Raw genomic sequence first — 20,825 nt, forward strand, 5'->3', positions numbered from 1 at the left:
AGGCAGAGATTGCAGTGAGCCTAGATTGCGCCACTGAACTCCAGCCTGGGTGACAGAGCGAGATGCCATCTCAAAAAAAAAAAAGATTGAGTCATTTAGGTTGAAAAGTGACCAGTTCTCTACTGCTATGTAACAAAACTCCCAAAATTTTTGACTTAAAACAGTAACTTATTATTTCTCATGATTCTGTGGGTTGACCAGGCAGGTTCACTGCTCTTTGTGATGTCACTGGAGTCAGTCATAGAGCTGCACTGAACTGGGAGTTTGGCTGGGGCTGGAATATCCAAGGAGGCCTAGTTCTCCATCTGGCCTCTCACTATATCTGGTGTCTTATCGTCCAGTACTGTATGTGCTCTCTCATTATTCTGTGTTCTACCTTAAGCTTTTTATATGACAACTGGATCCCAAGAGTTAAATGTAGAAGCTACCAGGCCTTCTTAAGGCTTAAGTCTGGGATTGGCACAGCATTACTTCTGCCACATTGTCTTGTCAAAGCAGGTTACAAAGCCCGCCCAAATTCAGAGGGTGGGGAATTTGACTCTGCCATATTTGATGGGAGGATTGACAAAGAATTTGTGACCATCTCTAACTCACCAAAAATGTATGGGGTAAAGAATAGATAGAGTGCTTGTGGAGGGGTATCTAATTTGAAATGACTAACAAACTTTTTTTAAAAAAAATGATTAGATTAGTAGGTTGTGATACTATATGCACATGGAAGAGAGGAATACATAATTAGATTCTGCTGTGTTTCTTTTGAGGTGATGAAGATGTATATTTTATGCCAATATGGTCAAATTTTTCTTATGTGAAATCAATAAAGAGTGGAAGTTAAATGCTTTGAAAACTTTATACATATATGTGAATGAAACAAAAAGGTAGGGCTATACTGAGAAAACTGTCATTCAGTGCTGCTATAAAGATAATGTGATGATAACTACCTTTGCTTTTGTAAGGATTTTGGGTTTGCCAAAGGTAGTTCCTCTGCATTCTGTAGAGAATAGGAATGTGGAAGTGTTACATTTGTACACCATAAGACCAGACCAGATGCACAGTAAGTGGTTACCACATAGCTAATGTAATTTTTGGAATTTACAGATACACGTGTATTTTTTCAGGAGGGTATATAAGTTCAGTGTGATTTGGTTACATCCATATTAAATTTCATTGCAAAGAATGAAGGCAGGTGTCCAAGTTTGCCTTTTATTCTGTTATTATAATCAACATTTAAAATCATGAGTTCAAAAGAGTAATCTACTTAATTCCAGTTTACTGCCAACTGTGTCTACTATTATGCTGCATTCATACCGGAGAATCAGTTCATAACTGGAGTTATTGTATATCATTGGTTCTCTACAGGGGATGACAATGCCTGGAGACATCTTTGGTTGTCACAACTGGCGGATGCTCTTGGCATCTAGTGGTAGGAAGTCAGGGATGTTACTAAACATCATACATTGCACAGGACAGTGCCTCACAACAAAGAATTATCTGTACTAAAATGTCAGTATTGCCAAGGTTGCAAAACCCTGTCATACACTAAATGATGAAATTATTTTAGCACTCTTAATTTTTTTAGTGCTTATATGTTTATTTTTTGTCTTTTATTATGTGACACTGAAGCTCCTATGCCCTCTATTTAGGAATCAATTAGGGTACAAAAGACTGTTTTAAACCCACATATTCCTAAGTCCAAAGTGACACTGGTAATCTATATTGTAAAGCATCTATTATCAGAAGCTGGAGTTGATACGCTTTTTCTCTAGTGAATAGCTTTGCTTGGATCTGTGGAAGACTGATGCAAGTTTATAGTAAGAGTTGCTTCTGTGTATTTTTCCATTGTTGTGTTTATGTGTATATGGTTTGCAATACTATCTGGCAATAAATGATTCTTCAGTGAATCATTTCTGGTAATAACTAAATAATATAGACTCTTAAAATTCTGAGGTATTTTGACAGTGTTAAGTTTTTGGATGTTGTGATAGTAGTAATTCTAACAGGATTTGTTTTAATGTGTGCTCTTTTGTATATACAGGTAAAAAACTGGGTCAAAGAATTACGGAAAATGTTGGGAAATGAAATCTGTTTATGTATAGTTGGTAAGCATCTTACTTTTTTTTTAAAGAAGTCCTTTGTTTCCTTAATGTTTTATTGAAGACATTATAAACAAGTAATTTTTGTTTTAAAGTTATATGAGAAAGGAAGAATGACATATTAATATAAATATTTTAGAATAATTTAGGATTTAGCCTGGTGCAGTGGCTCATGCCTGTAATCCCAGCACCTTGGGAGGCCAAAGTAGTTGGATCACCTGAAGTCAGGAGTTCAAGACCGGCCTGGTCAACATAGTGAAACGCTGTCTCTATAAAAATACCAAAAAAAAAAATAGCTGGACATGGTGGTGCATGCCTGTAATCCCAGCACTTGGGAGGCTGAGGTGGGAGAATCGCTTGAATCCAGGAGGCAGAGGGTGCAGTGAGCCAAGGTCACACCATTGCACTCCAGCCTGGGTGATACAGTGAGATTCCATCTCACAAAAAAAAAAAAAAAGCTGGATGCAGTGACTCATGACTCATGCCTGTGATCCCAGCCCTTTGGGAGGCTGAGGCAGGCAGATCATCTGAGGTCAGGAGTTCGAAAACAGCCCGGCCAACGTGGTGAAATCCCATCTCTACTAAAAATACAAAAATTAGCCGGGCGTGGTAGTGGGCACCTATAGTCCCAGCTACTTGGGAGGCGGAGGCAGGAGAATCGCTTGAACCCAGGAGGTGGAGGTTGCAGTGAGCCAAGATCACGCCATTGCACTCCAGCTTGGGTGACAGAGCGAGACTCTCTGTCTTTAAAAAAAAAAAAAAAAAAAAAAAAAAGGCCTGGCGCGGTGGCTCACGCCTGTAACCTCAGCACTTTGGGAGGCCAAGGCGGGCAGATCACAAGGTCAGGAGATCGAGACCATCCTGGCTAACACGGTGAAACCCCATCTCTACTAAAAATACAAAATATTAGCCGGGCGTGGTGGTGCGTGCCTGTAGTCCTAGCTACTCGGAGGCTGAGGCAGGAGAATGGCGTGAACCCAGGAGGTGGAGCTTGCAGTGAGCCGAGATGGTACCACTGCACTCCAGCCTGGGCGACAAAGCGAGACTCCGTCTCAAAAAAAAAAAAAAAAAAAGAATTTTGGATTTAGAAGTGATTTTCCAGGAGATTTAAACTCTAAGGAATGCCTTGGGGAGCAAATTGAAAACTAAACACTTGGGGCTTTGAGTTTCCTAGCCTTGCTTCAGTTTGATCTTTTGTTTTTCACTGTATGGTTTTGCTTAGAAAAAGTTTAGTAACTACTTTATAATAAAATTAAGGAGATGACTTAGGCCTGTGTTCTTGTTCTGTATATTTAACTACACATTTTTGAGTAATGGTCAAATTTGACCACAAGGATACAAGGAGATCATGATCCCAGGGTGGAGGAATATTCCTAATGGGAATAAAGGAACTCTACAACTCACTTTTGGACTTCTGGAATTTCTCTTTGGTTCTCTTTTTCTTTAGATTGTTATTTCTATGATATCACAATTATTGAACAATAAAAGTGTACTAGACACTGTGCTGTGTACTCACAGACATTATCTCATGTAATCCTCATAATCCTATGAGGGTTTTATAGAGGAAGCTGAGTCCTGGAGATAATAACTTGCCCAGTGTCAGGTAGCTGTCAGAGATAGAATTTGAAATGAAGTCATTCTGACTCTTAGGTTACTAAACCTTATGATGTATAGCCTCATGATGTTTTCTCTCTTTTTTCTACATACCTGATAATACTAAAAACAATATGGGAGAAGCCAGGGTAGGATCATTTCAGTGGAAGACAAAGGTAGTATCTGGGGAAATGAAAGAATGGAACGGTCAGTGTGGGGAAATTCTGCTTTTAGCCTTAAGAATTTTTTTTTTTTCTTGAGACACAGTCTCGCTCTGTCGCCCAGGCTGGAATGCAGTGGCGTGATCTCAGCTCACTGCAACCTCTGTCTCCCGGGTTCAAGCGATTCTCCTGCCTCAGCCTCCCGAGCAGCTGGGACTACAGGCACGCACCACCACGCCCAGCTAATTTTTGTATTTTTTGTAGAGACGGGGTTTCAACCCATATTGGCCAGGCTGTTCTCAAACTCCTGACCTCATAATCCACCTGCCTCAGCCTCCCAAAGTGCTAGGATTACAGGCATGAGCCACCACGCCCGGCCAAGAATTTTAACTTGAGTTTACATTTCTTATCTGTCACCATTACATTGGTAGCTTTATAGTCCCAGATCAGGGGCAAGTCTTGGGGGAAAAGAGCAAGATGATTTCCCCTGCGTTTTGATCTAGATGCTAGATGTCAGGCTAGGCAGGAATATTTCAGACTGGAACACTGAAGTAGTAGGCTACTTGGAGGTTTGGAACCAAAGCTACAGCTAATCATTACTGAGTTTTGTGTAACTTTGTATGGTATATGGACTTACTAGGAGTGGAAGTGGCCACAGTAGATGAATGACTGAAGATTTAATATTTTGGGATTCTGATCATCTTTCTGAAGATAGAAATTACTAACATATACATAAAGTCAAGGAAACTCCAAGAGCTTGTTACTTGACCAGGGTCACAAAGTAACATTAAAAAAAATCATCTAAGTTAAATAAGCTCATGAATAGTTTAAAGTGTGTGTGTGTGTTTGTTTTAATGTTCAATGAAGTACCTTTTATGTTGCCACTCTAAAAGTTGAAGGCATAACATTAAATTGAACCTCAAGGAAGATACTTTCACTGGAGCATCAGAGAGAGTGGTTGCCAGATAGTGAACTGGTTTCTTTAAAAATGTTTATATATAAAGTGTATATTTTTAATGTTCATATTATAAGAAGTTTTAGGACTATTGGATCTGGTAGCCTACTGCCTCCAGTAGAGTCAAATACTCCATTTAATATTATAGAATATTTATTATTAGTGTGAAGTATAGAAAGCTCTCACTTCTGTTGACAAGTATGACATGGAATTTTATTTGGAATTCAGAGTTGGGAGAATTCTGAGAGCTCAGAGACTGATTTGCGTAATAATAAAACTCCAGACTCCCGTTAAAAAAAAAAAAAAAAGAATTCTGAGAGCTTATTTACCACTTTTCCCAAACTTATTAGGATAATTTAGAGAATTAAAAAAAAAAAGTTTTTGGGCCTCATTATAGATACATTAAATCAAAATTTCTGTGGATGGGACTAAGAATTAATTCCCTGTTTTCACCCCACTTTTCTTCCTTCTATAAGTATTTTTGAGTGGCTTCTTTGTGCCAGGCACTGTGTGCTGTTAATTCTGATTTAGTGTACATACACGCAGGTGTTGGAGAACAACTTATTTTTTCTGACAAGTGCAAGAAACGAATTTGTCTTCACATTTAGCTAAAATCATACTCCCTGTATCCTTCACTTTGAACTGATTTTTTAAGTGAATTTTTCATCGTATGTACAGAAAAGTGTACAAATCTTCAATAACATAATTTTCACAAAATGAAAATCGCACAGTGTAAGCAGTACGTAAGGACCCTGAGTTGTGTTACTTTTTCATCCCAACACTCACAGTTGTTTTCCCCTCGCCATTCCCCACCCCCTGTCACTGTCCTTTTTACTGCATGAATTAGTTTTGTTTTGAATTTTATATAAATGAAGTCATATAATATTAACTCTTCTTGTGTCTGGCTTTTTTGACTTTACTTTGTGTTCCTACGATTCCTCTATGTTGTATATAGTTGTAGTTCATTTTATTCTGATTGCTGTCTGATACTTTATGAATACTCCACAGTTTATCCGTTTTGCTATTGATGGACATTTGCATTGTTTTTCCCACTTCTTGATTTTTATTCTCTGTTGTAGTCATTCAGTGTTTATTCTCTTCTGTTTTATTAGTAATTTTGAAATAATACTACTTCTCAGGGTTATGATGAAGATTATATAATGATTTGAAAAATACTTGGCATAGCGGTAGACATTTGACAAGAATTTATTCTGTTTACATAAGATAACCCTTCAGGCATTTGAAGACTACTTAAACAACTCACTTTAAGTCTTAAATTCTCTAGATCAGCGGTTTTTTTATGTGGCCTACCTTCTAGACATTCTGATCATCCTGATCATTTTCTCTCCTAGGTTTATTTTTACTGTATGAGTATGTCACCCACACTTGGAAATCAACAATAGAATCCAAATGTTGTTGAGCTAGTATGTACTTATAGGCCCTGTCTCTCTCCTCACACTGGCCTTCTATCAGGATTGCCTGAGATTGCTTAAACTTTTTAGCAGACATGTCAACTAGTTGCTCTTACATAGATGATAGTTATCCAAAATCTCAAGTCCTTTTTTGTAAGTATTGCTATTCAGTCCGATTTTTCCCAGCTTGTTCTCATGTAACAATTTAAAGCTAAGTGGAAATTTCAGTTTGTCATGTTTTTGAAACTTTATGTTTGATATATAGTCTACTAGCATTTTCCTGTGTAAATTAAATACTTAACCTCCTAGTTCCTTATCTAAGCCACTGAACTCCATGTGCTAACCAGTAATAGAGAACCACATGTTTCAGTAGCAGAGACTTTTTCCTCTAGGTTGTCATTAATCCATTGATAGGCACCCTTGGCTGTGGTTGATAGTATTCTGCATCTAGTCTGTCCTTAACATTTGTATGTTTCTTGAACAAGTATTTATTATTAATCATAGTCACCATTCATTGAGTGCCAGGCACTGTTTTAAGAACTACACATTTTTTATTTCATTTAAGCCTCCTGACAATGCTGCAGGAAGACCATTTCATTTTACAGATGAAAAAATGTGCTTAGAGAGCTTGAAACTTCCCAAAGTCACATAGCTTGTTAGAAGTAGCCCTGGGATTTTAACTCAGATCTGCCTGCCACTTCAAGCCCATATCTTTAATAAACACTTCATTGCTTACTATGTACCAGGATTTGGGAATAGTGTAGTGAATAAGTAAACAAAATAGATATGGTTCTTGTCCTCCCAGAGTTTCTTGTGTAGAAAAAGAGAGGAATACAAGCTACTTATTATATATTGTAATAAATGCTATGGAAGGGAAATGCAGAATGGAGTACTATGAGAGCATAAAAGCAAACCAACTAGATTTGAGGTGCAAGGGGGAGATAAGGGAAAATTTCCTAGACCAAGTGTTGTATAAACTAAGTTAGCTAGATGAAGCCAGTCGGATGATGGTAGAGTGTGTTACCTCCAAGGCACGGTGGCTCACCCCTGTAATCCCAGCACTTTGGGAGGCTGAGGCAGGCGGATCATTTGAGGTCAGGAGTAAGTTTGTGTTACCTATCATGGACTTTAATTCTCTCATAACAATATTGACTTTCCATTTGATCATTCACTGTGATGAATGTCATTAATATTAATAACTGTTCTTTATTGAGCATATAGTATATGCTAGGCCTTTTACATTTATCTTATTTTCACATCAACCCTGCAAGGTTTGTTAGCCACACATGCACAGAGTGAGACTAACAGAGGTTAACTAATTTGTCCAAAATATTACAATTATGGCCAGGCGTGTTGACTCTCGCCTTTAATCCCAGCATTTTGGGAGGCCAAGGTGGGCAGATTGCTTGAGTCCAGGAGTTTGAGACCAGCCTGGACAACATGGCAAAACCCCATCTCTACAAAAAAATACAAAAATTAGCCAGGTGTGGTGGCATGTGCCTGTAGTCCCAGCTACTCGGGGGGCTGAGGCAGGAGGATTGCTTTGAGCCTGGGAGGTGGAGGCTGCAGAGAGCCGTGTTCATGCCGCTGCATTCCAGCCTAAGTGACAGAGCACTAGACCCTGTCTCAAGAAAAAGTAAAACAAAAAAAATTACAGTTATGGAGTAAGCAAGGACTTAAAAACTAAGTTTTATTACATTTAAAAGCTTTTTGAAAGCTTTTTTCCACTGTGCCCCACAACCATCCAGTCTAAGCATGATGTGATTCTAGTTCTATATCATTGTTAGGCCCTTTGCCTTTAGCATTGGGCATATCCCTTCTATATTCTTAATTCAAATATGTATTTTTAAGGAAGATCTGCTTAACTTAGAGGGTAGCTTTTTCCCTCCCTTTCCAATAGTCTCACCCTATTTGTTTATTTTTTAAATTCTTTATAGTACTATACCTTTAAGTAGGTGCTTACTTTGGTTGTTGTCCTTGTTTTCAGATGTTTTAAGCCTATCAGAAAGTTCCGTATGTAGCTGCACAGTAGTATTGAAGCAGATATGAGTCTCAAAGCCTTAATCCTTAGCTATCTTGCTTTTGAAAAAATATAGAAACTAAAAAGGTTTTTGAGCTTTGGAAAGAGGTCAGTCACTAGTCAGTCAGGTTTCTGCAGTGTATTCTGTGTTATCAGTCCATTGTGAATGCTGATTATTCAAAGAAATAGTAGTTGTTTAGATTTAAAATGTTTTAAGTTTAAAATAATAGGTTATTAAGATAGATAGCTATTTATTAATGGCCTGATTTATTAAAATTAGTCATTTAAAATATTATTAAATAATAAAGCAGTGTCTGAATAATTTCTCCTAATGTTCATTTGAGGCAGTAAGGTGATTGCCTACTTTTCCTGTCTTCACTCTCTTTATAGGTATCGATGAGATTGGTGGAATTTGGAAAATGAGGCATTAAGTACCTGGAAAAAAAATTTCATAGGGTTTTACATAATTGAAGCAAAATTAATACTGCTACCTTTAGTAGGAGACTATCTTATTTTACCTTTATGAGGCAGAATCTTGTTCCTCTTTGTTGGAGCCACTGGCCACCAGGTGGTGCTTTTTGCATTCTTTACAGAATAACAGACAGTTTTTCCTCTGGTTACTGTCAGACTTTGTCATATTTTAGATAATTAAAATTTCCAATGACAAATACAATGTAGGAAGTTAGAACTAATATGAAACTTCTTGCTATGGTAGATAGCTCTTCAAAGAAGGAAGAGTTTGTTACTGAATTTGTTGATATCCACTGAACTTTAGTATTGTCTACTTCCCTCTCTCTGATTCTTAGGCTATGGTGGCAGATAGTTTCTAGCAGTTGCCAGCAACTAGGTTATCAGATTATTTGAACCTTTGGACTTGTCCACCTCAGTGCTAAACATTTTATCTTTTATTGGGTGCTTATTTCAATGTCTTATCTGAAATTTATCTGAAATTGTCTCCTAGAATCTATATGGTTCCAAGAAAAAAAGTAACTTTATTTATAAGATTTCTCTTATCCCTAAAAGCCATAATAGAAGAATAAAAATGTTTGTTTGAAGTGTCCTTCCATAAGGTATTTTTCCTTATCGTTATCTACTGTTTTTATTACCTTTAGCACTCTGTGTGTCCAGTCAAGTCATCTTAAGTTCAAGGAATCAGTATTTTGCAGTTTCTTCATTTTTGTTCTGGTGGCTTTTTTAAAAAGTATAATCTCAGCTTGGTTCCATTGTTTAAGGAGAGCTAACCTTATAATTTAAATCTGCATGATACACATATATTAAGTTTTAATAACTCACTAAAATTGTTTTTTAAACAAAGAATGCAGTTTTTCCCCTTACGATTGTGGAGTACTTAAAAATCTGTACACTTTAATTTTTACTTTAACTGGCTTATATCATCCGGGAAACTTGAATACTCGTAGGATCCAAGAAACTAGCTTAATATATTTTAGTAAACACTAAGATAGCCATACTTGATTGTTGACTGGCTTTAAGTTAACGGGAACTGTAGAAAATTTTGCTCTTACTTTCGATCATTTACACTTGGCTAAGAGTCATAGGTTTATCCCTAGGTTTCTGGTATCCCCCAAAATAAAAAAAGAGTGCCCATCTCTTTGGAAAAGTTGTTTTCTTTGTCAGAGGCTGCAGATTCAGGAAAGGTATGAATTGAGTCATTTGAAGGAGGATGAGGCATGATCAGCCCTCAGATCACAAGGCTTAACTTTATAATTTCAAGACATTTAGAAGTCTGGTGGGGATTTGCATTGTTTTTGCCGGTAATTAAAATGGCAATTTTGTATTTAGAATTGGCTTAATTTTGTTACGAAAATAAATCAGTATAAAGATAAATATTTACTTTTTTCAAAATAGGTAATAAAATAGACTTGGAAAAGGAAAGACATGTTTCCATTCAAGAAGCAGAGTCGTAAGTACTGTGACCCTCCCATTCCCCATCACTCCCTAGTAGAAGTCTTCCTCTTTATACATTTTGCTTTACCATTTGGGTATTACTCAAATCTCTTAACATAGATTGAGGTATTGGATTCAGTGAAGCATGTTTACATGGTAGTTTCTGGGCTTGTGGCAATAAAGCCCTTCCCTTTTTGACTTCAGTAAAAACTACGAGTGATATAAAACAAAACTATCATGATCAAATAGGCAGTAAGCCACAAAAACTTTTAAAGTATTTGAGTCCCAAATTAATCTATAAAAATTTCAAGGCTTATTGTATTATTTAAAATTTGACTTAATGTATAGAGAAGTTAAAACAGCTATATAAACTTAATTTCACTAAACTTGAATAAATTAATATGTCACTAAAACTGTTACTATAAAAAAGCAGTTAAGACAAAATCATGAGTAATATTTTACATCAGTCACTGATGTTACTTTTTTTTAAGGTATGCAGAGTCTGTGGGAGCAAAACATTATCATACTTCAGCCAAACAGAACAAAGGAATTGAGGAACTCTTTCTTGACCTTTGTAAAAGTAGGTATATTCAGATTTGGTTTGTTTAGAAATGGTTTTTGGTTTTTACTTTTTAAAAAATAATAATCTATTTTACACCAGTGTTACTTTTCAAAGAATTGGTTCTTTTTAAACTATTGACTATTGGTAATATTTCTAAAGTGCTGTAACTTTTTTTTTAATGGTTAAATACCTACTTTAGTTCTGTTTCAAGCAGTAATTAATGGTTATGAAATCATATGTATGATATGGGCTAAATGTGTATTATAATATTACATGCATAAGTGTTAAAAGTGGAAGGGGAATTTACGTATTAAAACAAATTTAAGACCTGTAATGACCTGCTGTAATGAATGGACCTTATTTGAACACCGATTTGTCAAACTAGTGAAAAAGAGTGTTTGTGAAACAAGATATTTGATTATATTAAGATACTATTAATTTTTTAGGTGTGATTATGGTATTGTGGTTATGCTTTATAAAAGGAGTTCTTGTCTTTTGAAGACACATTAAAATAATTTAGGAATAAAATTATGGGTCTGAGATTTGATTCAAAATAATGGTAGGGATGCTTAGGGTTATGGATGAAATTGGGTGATGGATTTTCATTATGCTGTATTTTCTACTTTATGTTTGAAATTTTCCATATTAAAAAGTGTATAGTTTTAAAGAAAAAGGAAAATAAATTTATATATACTCTGAAAGTCATTTCTCATATTACCAATAAAATGCATATCTGAGTTTATGGACTTTAGACTCTTCTAAGAATTTGATGAAATCGTGTACACACACACACACACACACACACACATTTTGGAATAAATTAGTTTTATAAAACCCTCAAGTCATTCATAATTCTTCTAGAATAGTGATTATCTAAGTGATGTCCCGTGATCAGCAGCATCAATATCACTTGAGAATATGTCAGAAATGCAAATTCTTGGGCTCTCCAAGCCTACCAAATCAGAATTTCTAGGGATGGCGCCCAGAATCTGTGTTTTAACAAACGCTTCATATGATTCCAATGCACAGTAAAATATAAGAACCAATGCTGTACATAACAACTTGGGGGTCTTATTAAATGCATATTTTGATTTAGTAGTTGTGGGATTGATTGAGGTCCTCATTTCTACGAGCACCCAAGTGGTGGTGATGCTAGTCCTCAGGATAACCTCCTTCCTTTCGTTCGTTCGTTCGTTCCTTCCTTCCTTCCTTCCTTCCTTCCTTCCTTCCTTCCTTCCTTCCTTCCTTCTTTCCTTCCTTCCAGTAATGCTTTTAAATAGCAATGTACTAAGTCAGTGGCTTACAAATGTTATAAATGTCACATCTTCAAAACAATTTTTGCATGCTCCACGTTTATTTAGAAATTTTATAACATGTACAAGTACTAATATGTACATTTTAAAATGTAACTAAAACATAGAAATTTTGAAAAGTTAAAAATAAGTAGATATAGAATTTGTAATGTTTTCTTATTTCATCTTGTTGGATTGTCCCATATACCTCAACTTGTAAACCATTAATCAAGAGCAGTCTCTAAGAGCCCTTTTCTATTTTAAGGACACCCTCTTTTCTTCCTTCATTTTGTCAAATACATGTTTTGTAAATATTTTCTCCCAGTCTGCATCATGTATTCCATTTTTCTTACCTGTGTCTCTTAAAGAGCAGTTTTAAGTTTCAGTGAGGTCCAGTTTATTCTTTCATGATTCATGTTTTGTGTCTTACATGAGAACTCTTTATGTAAACCAAAGTCACAAAAATTTTCTCCTATGAAGATTTTTCTCCTGTGTTTTCTTCTGGAAATTTGGTTTCATGTTTTACATTTAAGCGTATAACTCATTTTTCGTTGTTTTTTGCATAAGGTGGTTAAGGTATGGGTTAAGGTTTATTTATTTATTTATTTATTTTTACAATAGATGTCCAGTTCTATTAATAGTACTGTTTCTTGAAAATATTATTCTTTCTTCATTGAATAACCTTGGCAACCATGTCAAAAATCAAGAGACCATATCTACGGGGGTCTGTTTCTGGACTGTGTTTTTTTGTTCCACTGATCTCTCTATTTCTTCTATCATAGTCTCACTGTTTTGATTAGTGTAGCTTTACACTAGTTCTTGAAATCAGATAGTGTGAGTCTTTCAGCTGTGTTCTTTGAAGTTCCCTCATCTTAAACTCCATTATTCTTCAAATATCTGGTCAGGGACAGTGGCTTGCACCTATAAGCCCAGTGCTTTATGAGGCCAAGGCCATAGGATCGTTTGAGCCCAGGAGTTTGAGACCAGCCTGGGCAACATAGTGAGACCCTCATCTTTAGCAAAAAAAAAAAAAAAAAATCAGCCAGGCATGGTGGTGCATACCTGTAATTCCAGCTACTCAGCAGACTGAGGCAGGAGGATCAATTGAGCCCAGGAGTTGGGCTGCAATGAATGAGTGATGATCACACCACTGCACATCCAGCCTGGGTATCAAAGTGAGACCCTGTCTCTCAAAACTGAAAATAAAAAAAATCATTTACTTAAAAGTATTACATTTCTAGTCGAAGAATAAATCCTGCACCCTAAATATTACTTGGAATAATTTGAACTTCTTTGACATATTTCTAAGTAAGTTTGGAAAATCTTAAGGATTGTACTTGTACACAGACATTTGTTCAGAGCAAAAAAAAAATTTTTCTTTATTGATGTCACTGTGGCCATTATACCATTGGTTAAATAAGCTTACTACTTGATACTAGTTTTTTAAAACATGCAGGTGAAGCTATTTTAGCGAACTGACACAATGTTCATTATATTTAGTTTCTTTGTTGGTTGAAAGTCAGAAATAGCTATCATAGTGTTACACTGAAATTTTAGAAAGAGAAAACACAAAGATTGTGATCCTAATAATGTTTGCTTTCTCTCTCTCTTAGGGATGATAGAAACAGCACAAGTGGATGAGAGAGCAAAAGGTAATGGCTCTAGTCAGCCGGGAACTGCAAGGCGAGGTGTACAGATTATTGATGATGAACCTCAAGCCCAGACCAGTGGTGGAGGGTGCTGTTCTTCTGGATAACTGTGTACGCCTAAGAAATTAAAAGACAGAACAAAACTGTGGATCATTTCCCTCAACATGAAGACTGCCATATTCCAAGTCACATTATTTTACCAATGGAATTATAGAATTAACAGTATTTTAAATTACGTTTATAACACTGCAGAGACCTTAAGTGCTAAACTTAGTGGAGTTTGTGACCAGAGAATTGGCATTTTCTACAAATGTTAACAAAGCAATTACCAATGGCCTTTTTACATTTTTTTTTCTTTAATGAGGAATAATATGCATGTAGAAAAGACCTACTTAAAGGCTTCATTTATATTCTTTCAAATCAAATCTTTATTTAATAACTTATATATGTTGTTGGAATGGTTACATTTTTGCAGCCCTTTGTATTTTGTGGTAGTTTGAATTGTATCACTTCTAAACAGCAAACTGTTTTTGTTTCTGTTTTTGTTTTTAATTAGCAGATATCTGAAGTACTATTTTTGCAGGGTTTGCACAGGCCCATAACTGTCTACTACTTTGATATAATCTGTATACATCCTGTATGCTGAGCTGGTAAAATACATTGTAAATTACATATTAAATATTTTATCTGCTTTTACAAGCGCAAGGTGCAAAAATATATACAATAGTCTCATTGATGACTGTAAAGTGAATTAACATTTGGTGATTATGCCTAAGCTTTTTTGACTAATATAAAGATCATAACTCCCCTTCACTTCTGTCTTAACTTGAACATGGCGTGTTTAAATTTTCATACATACTTTACTTGAATTATTGCTGTTGTCACTTATTTTTGCCTCTGTGAGTTCATCTGATGATTGAGCAGTAGCATTTGCCTTTTGGTTTCTTTGTTATTATAGAAGAGATGACTTCTGCTGATTTTGCTTTAGAATGGTTACCTTAGAAGAATTTGGGTGGCTCATGTTGAATTTCACTTTTGCAAAAGCTTTAGTTTTCTCATAGGCTTTATAAGAGATGGGTTAAGTGGTATGAGCAGAGGAAGTACCCAGATAGTAGCCAGTTACCAAGACTCATTCATACAGCATGCCTGAGGCAGCACTTTTAGATCCTTTGTGAGCAAGTTCTATTTGTTCATTGCTTGCCAGAGATGAACACAGAATGTTCTGTTTCATTTTATAAGAACTCTCCTGAGTTTCTGTGGATGGAAACATTACATGTAATGCAGTTATAGTGAACACTGGAAAGATTTATTCAAGAATTATATTTGTGTATACTTTATAAATTAGTCCCTCATTAGATTTTTTTTCTTAAGCATAAGACTGAAATGTGTTAATTTTAGTAGAATCAGGCACTGCTCACAGAAGGAACACAGATTGTAGAAATTAACATAAATTGTTCTTGTTCTAATATATATATTTTTTCATTTCTGTCATGCTTGGAAAACTAGTAAATATTATGTCTAAGATCAAATGGAATGGCCCCTGGATTTACTTCTTATAAGAAGCAGTAGTATGTAATAAAGCTGTTAACATGAGCAATTAGGAGGCTATAAAGAGATTATAGTTACAAAAGAAATACTGCCATATTTTTAAGTTAATAACTTAAGCCTTCCCAAATGGGTTAAAAGTTGAATGAATTGACACCCTGATGTTACGATGTTAGAATTTTAACTTAAACTAGAAGGCTTTCTGTGAGCCTTCACTTTACCTTCTTTAATTATTGTCCTTGCTAAACTCAACACAGACTTTTCTGTTATGTGTTTTTGAGGAAGTTGGGGTGGGAAGAGTCGGAGATAAGCTAAAATTGTCTTCTTTTATGGAGTAATTGTACTCTTGGTTTCCTGTGAAGTTAGTGTTTAGGGGTGGGGGAAGGCAGCAAGAATCATGAGTATCACTTGTTTTTGCCCTCCTGGCTCTTTCAGACAGAGTGAAGAAAGCTTTTCCATTCTTACTGTTGTAGATGTAGATGGGAAATAAGCTTTTCTCATTGCAGTGAAATACGTTTTAAAAACTAGAGTTGCTGGGCGCAGAGGCATGCACTTGTAGGGCCAGCTACTTGGGAGAGTGAGGCAGGAGGGTCACTTGAGCCCAGGATTTCAAATCTAGCCTAGGTAACACTGAGACCTCCATCTCTAAAAGACACAAAAACTAGTTAGAGATGAAATTGAGCTTTATTTTAAAAACGTTCTAAAGCCTGATAATTGATGAGCTATGCTTCGGCTTCTCATCGTACTTTAATGAAACAGCTAGATAGGAACCTCTGCTCCAGAACTGCCAGATAATTATTGGTGGGTTATAACTATTCTCCATATATATTTTTTTCTTTTCTCTCCTTTGGTTTCTGTGTTATCTTTCTTAACTTCCCGCATTTCTTTATCCTTTTTAGTGGGGGCCTGTAATTCAGGCTAATTCAATGGCAACAATAGACAACGTGATATGGCTGCTGTCACTTTAAAACCTGAAAGGTCTTTTGGGTAGGAACTGAGTAGTGAAAGAGGTCCAGTCAACTTCAATATATATACAAAGGAAAGACAGATGATAAACCAAGGCTGAGGAAATTTTTCTGATACTTTCTTCATTTCTCCAATGTACTTTTTGCACTCTTTTTCTGATACTTGTTCTATTAGGAGGAAGATACAGGTTACCACATTGTGCATTAAAAGCAGTAGGTAGGTTGAGCCAGTATTTTTTCAACTGGTAAGCATATACAGTTAAATTATATAATTAAAAATTGGTTTAAGATAGTGATTAAAAATACCTGAATATAATGTTAAAAGTATACAGTCATTGTTTCTGTAATGATGATGAGTATTCTGCTTCTTGTTTTTCATTGTAATTACAGGGGAAGATTGTTTTTAAAAATGTATATTGCCGTGCTTTTGGGGTAAGCAGTAATATGAAAAGAAAAAAGCATTATGTTATTGTATGAAATATAAGTGTTCAAATTTGTTTTGTCTGGGGTGTTGCCTGAGAATACCCTAAAGCTATGGCTGTTACTGCATTGAAATCTTTTTTTTTTAATAGTAGCCATATGTTATTAGTGGAGTACTTTATATTTGACATTAAAGGAAGAAGAGTAGTACTTTACTTTTAGATTTTTAGTAATGAAAGATAAAATTTAAAAAATAGGGAAAGAGCGTAGGGAGGAGTAGAATGGAAGTCAAGTAAATAAAAAACTACAACCTGACAGTTTTTAAAATCACTTTGAAAAGTACGTTACTTTTATCAAAGAGTTAATAATTAAGGCAAACTATGCATTATGCCAAATATTAAGAACATTTTGAAAATGAATTGTGATACTGTTTATTTCTTTTATTATATAATTTGCAATTTTCTGTGTTATAAGTGCTACCAGGATTCTACATCATTGACCTTACATATTCAGATAATACAGTTTACTCTTATAATTACCACTTATATTATCTCTAAAAGTAGTTTGATCTGTGCCTTTAACTTTTAGAATTTATCTTTTGACTTGTTTGCCATTGTAGAGTTTTCCGTTTTCTCTGTAGATTCAGTGTGACAAAGAGGGAATACATAATTTGTGACCATTTAAGATGGTGAGATTTTCTGGAAAAGGATATAGATAGTAGTAGTGACCAGCAGGAGCCTCACGATAATGTCTGAAGGTATAAAGACTGAGTAGATCCCTAAGTATTCTTCTCTAAATTACAAAATGCATTACCTAGGCTTTAATAGTTACAAGCTGGGATTCATTGAACCGCATCTACTTGATTTCATCATATGCATTGATTTTAGTATGTTGCTGTTCTGTTATCTGTAATCAACTATAACAGAGTAATTTATTTGGTGTTCTGGACCAAAATTCGTGCTACACATATGTCTGACTTTGGTGGCCTTTATCTTTTCAAGAAAACAGTTGCAATTTTGAGCAAAATTTTCCTAGTTGTAATATTTTAATAGTGTCATGTAATGGAAGAAATTTAGAAATATACTCCTAAGAGAGTTTTCAATTTCAAGCAGAAATGCTTCTCTTCTAAATAAATACCACTTGATAGACCTTTAGCAGTTCTTGTGCTATCTAGGATTTATACATTTTTGCTTTTCTGGAAAACTGCTTTTGCGTGTTAACCCCTCTACTGCAACATTTTCTCTTCAGTAGATACGTGAGTAAACGTGATGAGTTAATGTTACACAGCATACCCAGTTAGGACTCTTCTTCTTAAAGCATCTTACTCTCTTTAGAAGTCTGCACATATTTTCAAATGCATCACATTAAAGCCACAAGTCAAGAGGAGGTGGGGTTGCCTACTTCGATGGCCTTTATTCCCACTATACTAGATCTCATTCTTGATTTTGATACTTCCTGGCAACGGTGTCATCTCTTCACTATCAAGTATTTAAGGAAAAGCTAAGGTGATTTCCTTAAATTTGAACATGTGTAGATCAATGAGAGAAAGGTGAGGGATAGTAAGGATAAAGACTCATGTTGAAAAGTAGAAAGCAGTGGTATCTGCTAAACTCTAGCTTATAGTAGCAAACTATTTTAAGGAGATCATCATATGTAGTACTTCCTAGAAATGTAAAAGTTCCTCATTTTGTATTTAATTATGTAAGAAAATGTTCTAGGGAAAGAATAAAAAATATATATCGTCAAAGTGCCCTTTGGTAGTGCTCCCAAATGGTAGTAACTGTTAGTCTTTAGTATATACTCCTCAAGTATCTTTTTGCTATGTATTAATATATGTATATGTTTACATATAGAAATACATAGTATTGTGGGTTTTAAGTTTTCACATAAATTGTGTCTTAATCCATATGTTTTGCCGTTTGCCTTTTCTCTTGCCAACATGTCTAGGAGCTCTTTGGTAAATACAGACTTTTTCATTTTATTTCCTCTCCTCTCGCATTTCTATGGATGTGTCTTGCTTTTTTTTTTTTTTTTTTTTTTTTTTTTACAGCCTCTGACTCCATGAAACCTGAAAAGGAATCTGGTCTGTTAGGTGGATTTCATTAGTATCCAAATTTATTTATTTATTTATTTATTTTCATTTTTTTGAGACAGTCTCGCTCTGTCACTCAGGCTGGAGTGTGGTGGCTCAGTGATAGTTCACTGCATCCTTGAAATGGCCTCAAGTGATCCTCTTGCCTCAGCCTTCTGAGTAGCTGGGACTACACGTGTAAGCCACCATGCCTGCCTAATTTTTGTATTTTTCATTTTTAGTAGAGATGAGAAGTCTTGCTATGTTGCCCAGGCTGGTCTTGAACTCTTGGCCTCACCACTCCTCCCGCTTCAACCCCCCAAAGTACTGAGATTACAGTTGTGAGCCACCATGCCCAGTCAGTATCATAGAATTCAAATGCAAGCCAATGCTTAGAATCAGGGTCTGCTTTAAGCTTGTGAATCAGGAAACTAGAAGGCATCTTATAATTCATTTGAAGTTCATTACTTTTGGCTGACAGTTGACTGCTTAGTATATAAAGTCTAGCAGTTAACTTTAGCAGATTCTCTTCTCAGAATACGTTTTTATTGGAGGGAAGAAGGCAAAAGAGCAAAGGTATAATTGATGGGGAAAAGTACAAGATAAACTAAAACAAGTCTTTACACAACTCTAACAGCAACTCCCATAACACAGGACATAATGCTACCAAAAATTCAAACTTGTGTTTGATCTGTGCCTTTAATACAGAGTAAAAACAAAAGTCCCTTTTTAGATCTCCCTTCCCTCATCATCCCACATCCCTTTTTAGAGGTAACCATTGTTAACAGTTTGGTTTGTGTCTTTATTATGCAGTTTTACATTTGGCCTTTGTAAATTTTCTGTTCCCTGAATGGAACTTCTACCCTATATCAAATTCCACCCTGAACTGACCAATTTACCAAGGCAAGCTAGAATCATACTTCTTTTTCTAGAAGTTTTTTTTGAGACAGGGTCTTGCTTTGCCACACAGACTAGAATGCAGTAGCATGATCATAGCTCATTGCAGTCTCAAACTCCTGGGCTTAAGCAATCCTCCCGCCTCAGACTTCGAAGTAGTTGAGATTACAGGTGCATACCACCACCACCCACACCTGGCCAACTCTTGTTTTTTGTGGAGATGCTCTCGCTTTGTTGCCCAGGCTGGTTTTTGAACTAGTTACAAAGCGATCCTCCTGCCTTGGCCTCTCAAAGTGCTAGGATTACAGTCAAGCCACCATGCCCACCCTAGAATCATACATTTTTAAAGCAAGTTAAATCAGCAATGATAGTTCTGGAACTAGAAGTTAACTACTTACAGGACTTTTAAGATGTAAGTTTATCATACATCAAGCTTAAAAACTGTAGCGTTCTGGGAAAGTAAGTCAAACTCTTGAATGCTATCCTCTGTGGAAATAGGGTTGGGAAAGAGCAATGTGCAAGTCCAGGCTCCTTAATACACATAAAACTCTGGGTTAGGCTCATCCTCTTGGTGTATTTTCCTACTTGGGGAGCATTGCAGTGTCCAACAATTTATAGGATCTTCTCTGCACTGTCAAGACTATAGCTTAGCATATGTGTGCTATGACACAAGGTATAACGTGTGCCCCAGAACAAATGCATTTATTCATGTTTGACTTTAAATGAAAATTCAGAAAGCAGGTTAAGCACATATGTGAGTTTAATAATTGTTTCTGTATTGTCTTTTTAAAAATTTAAAACATTCAGCTTTTTATGACTTTGGTCAGTTTCACTCATTTGTTGAGTGCCTTCTGTATATGCCCAGTGCACAAACTGCTGTGTGCCCAGTGTACGTACATGGGAGAACCAGATAGCCAAAGTGCCTTCCTTTATTGTTGGAACCTAGAGATGAGGAGCTGATACCTGTTGCCCATAGTCCGAGATATAAGTAAGTTATATGGGGATATAAGGTCACCCATGCACACATGTTCACATTCTGTATTTGATATATGTACCTGCCAAACTTTTGGAGTGAGGTAATTAGAATGACAGTCGTTGAAGTTTACAGTGAATTTGAGGTAAAGCTGGAAAGAATGTTTTTGAATTTTGCAAATAATACATTTTTTCAAGCCAGATTAAAATTGAGTAACTTACTTTGTAGCTTCAAGGGTGTAAGTAAGTGATCCTCTAACCCAAATTGCTTCTCCAAATTTTGTGGTAGCAGTGAATAAACTGATGCCTTCTG

The 20,825-nt window shown here is 35.8% G+C and overlaps 1 protein-coding gene across 1 annotated transcript in view; it reads left to right on the plus strand.

Moving 5' to 3' along the window:
* Positions 1-17,726, plus strand: part of RAB21 (RAB21, member RAS oncogene family) — a 34,341-nt gene extending 16,615 nt beyond the window's left edge. The window contains exons 4-7 of the mRNA XM_001117520.5: positions 2,036-2,099; positions 10,101-10,155; positions 10,631-10,719; positions 13,607-17,726. Coding sequence (XP_001117520.1) covers positions 2,036-2,099; positions 10,101-10,155; positions 10,631-10,719; positions 13,607-13,749 — 351 coding nt within the window. The 3' untranslated portion in view covers positions 13,750-17,726. The remainder of the gene's footprint in view (positions 1-2,035; positions 2,100-10,100; positions 10,156-10,630; positions 10,720-13,606) is intronic.
* Positions 17,727-20,825: the final 3,099 nt, after the last annotated feature.

This window comes from Macaca mulatta, chromosome 11, assembly GCF_049350105.2.
Source record: "Macaca mulatta isolate MMU2019108-1 chromosome 11, T2T-MMU8v2.0, whole genome shotgun sequence".
NCBI lineage: Eukaryota > Metazoa > Chordata > Mammalia > Primates > Cercopithecidae > Macaca > Macaca mulatta.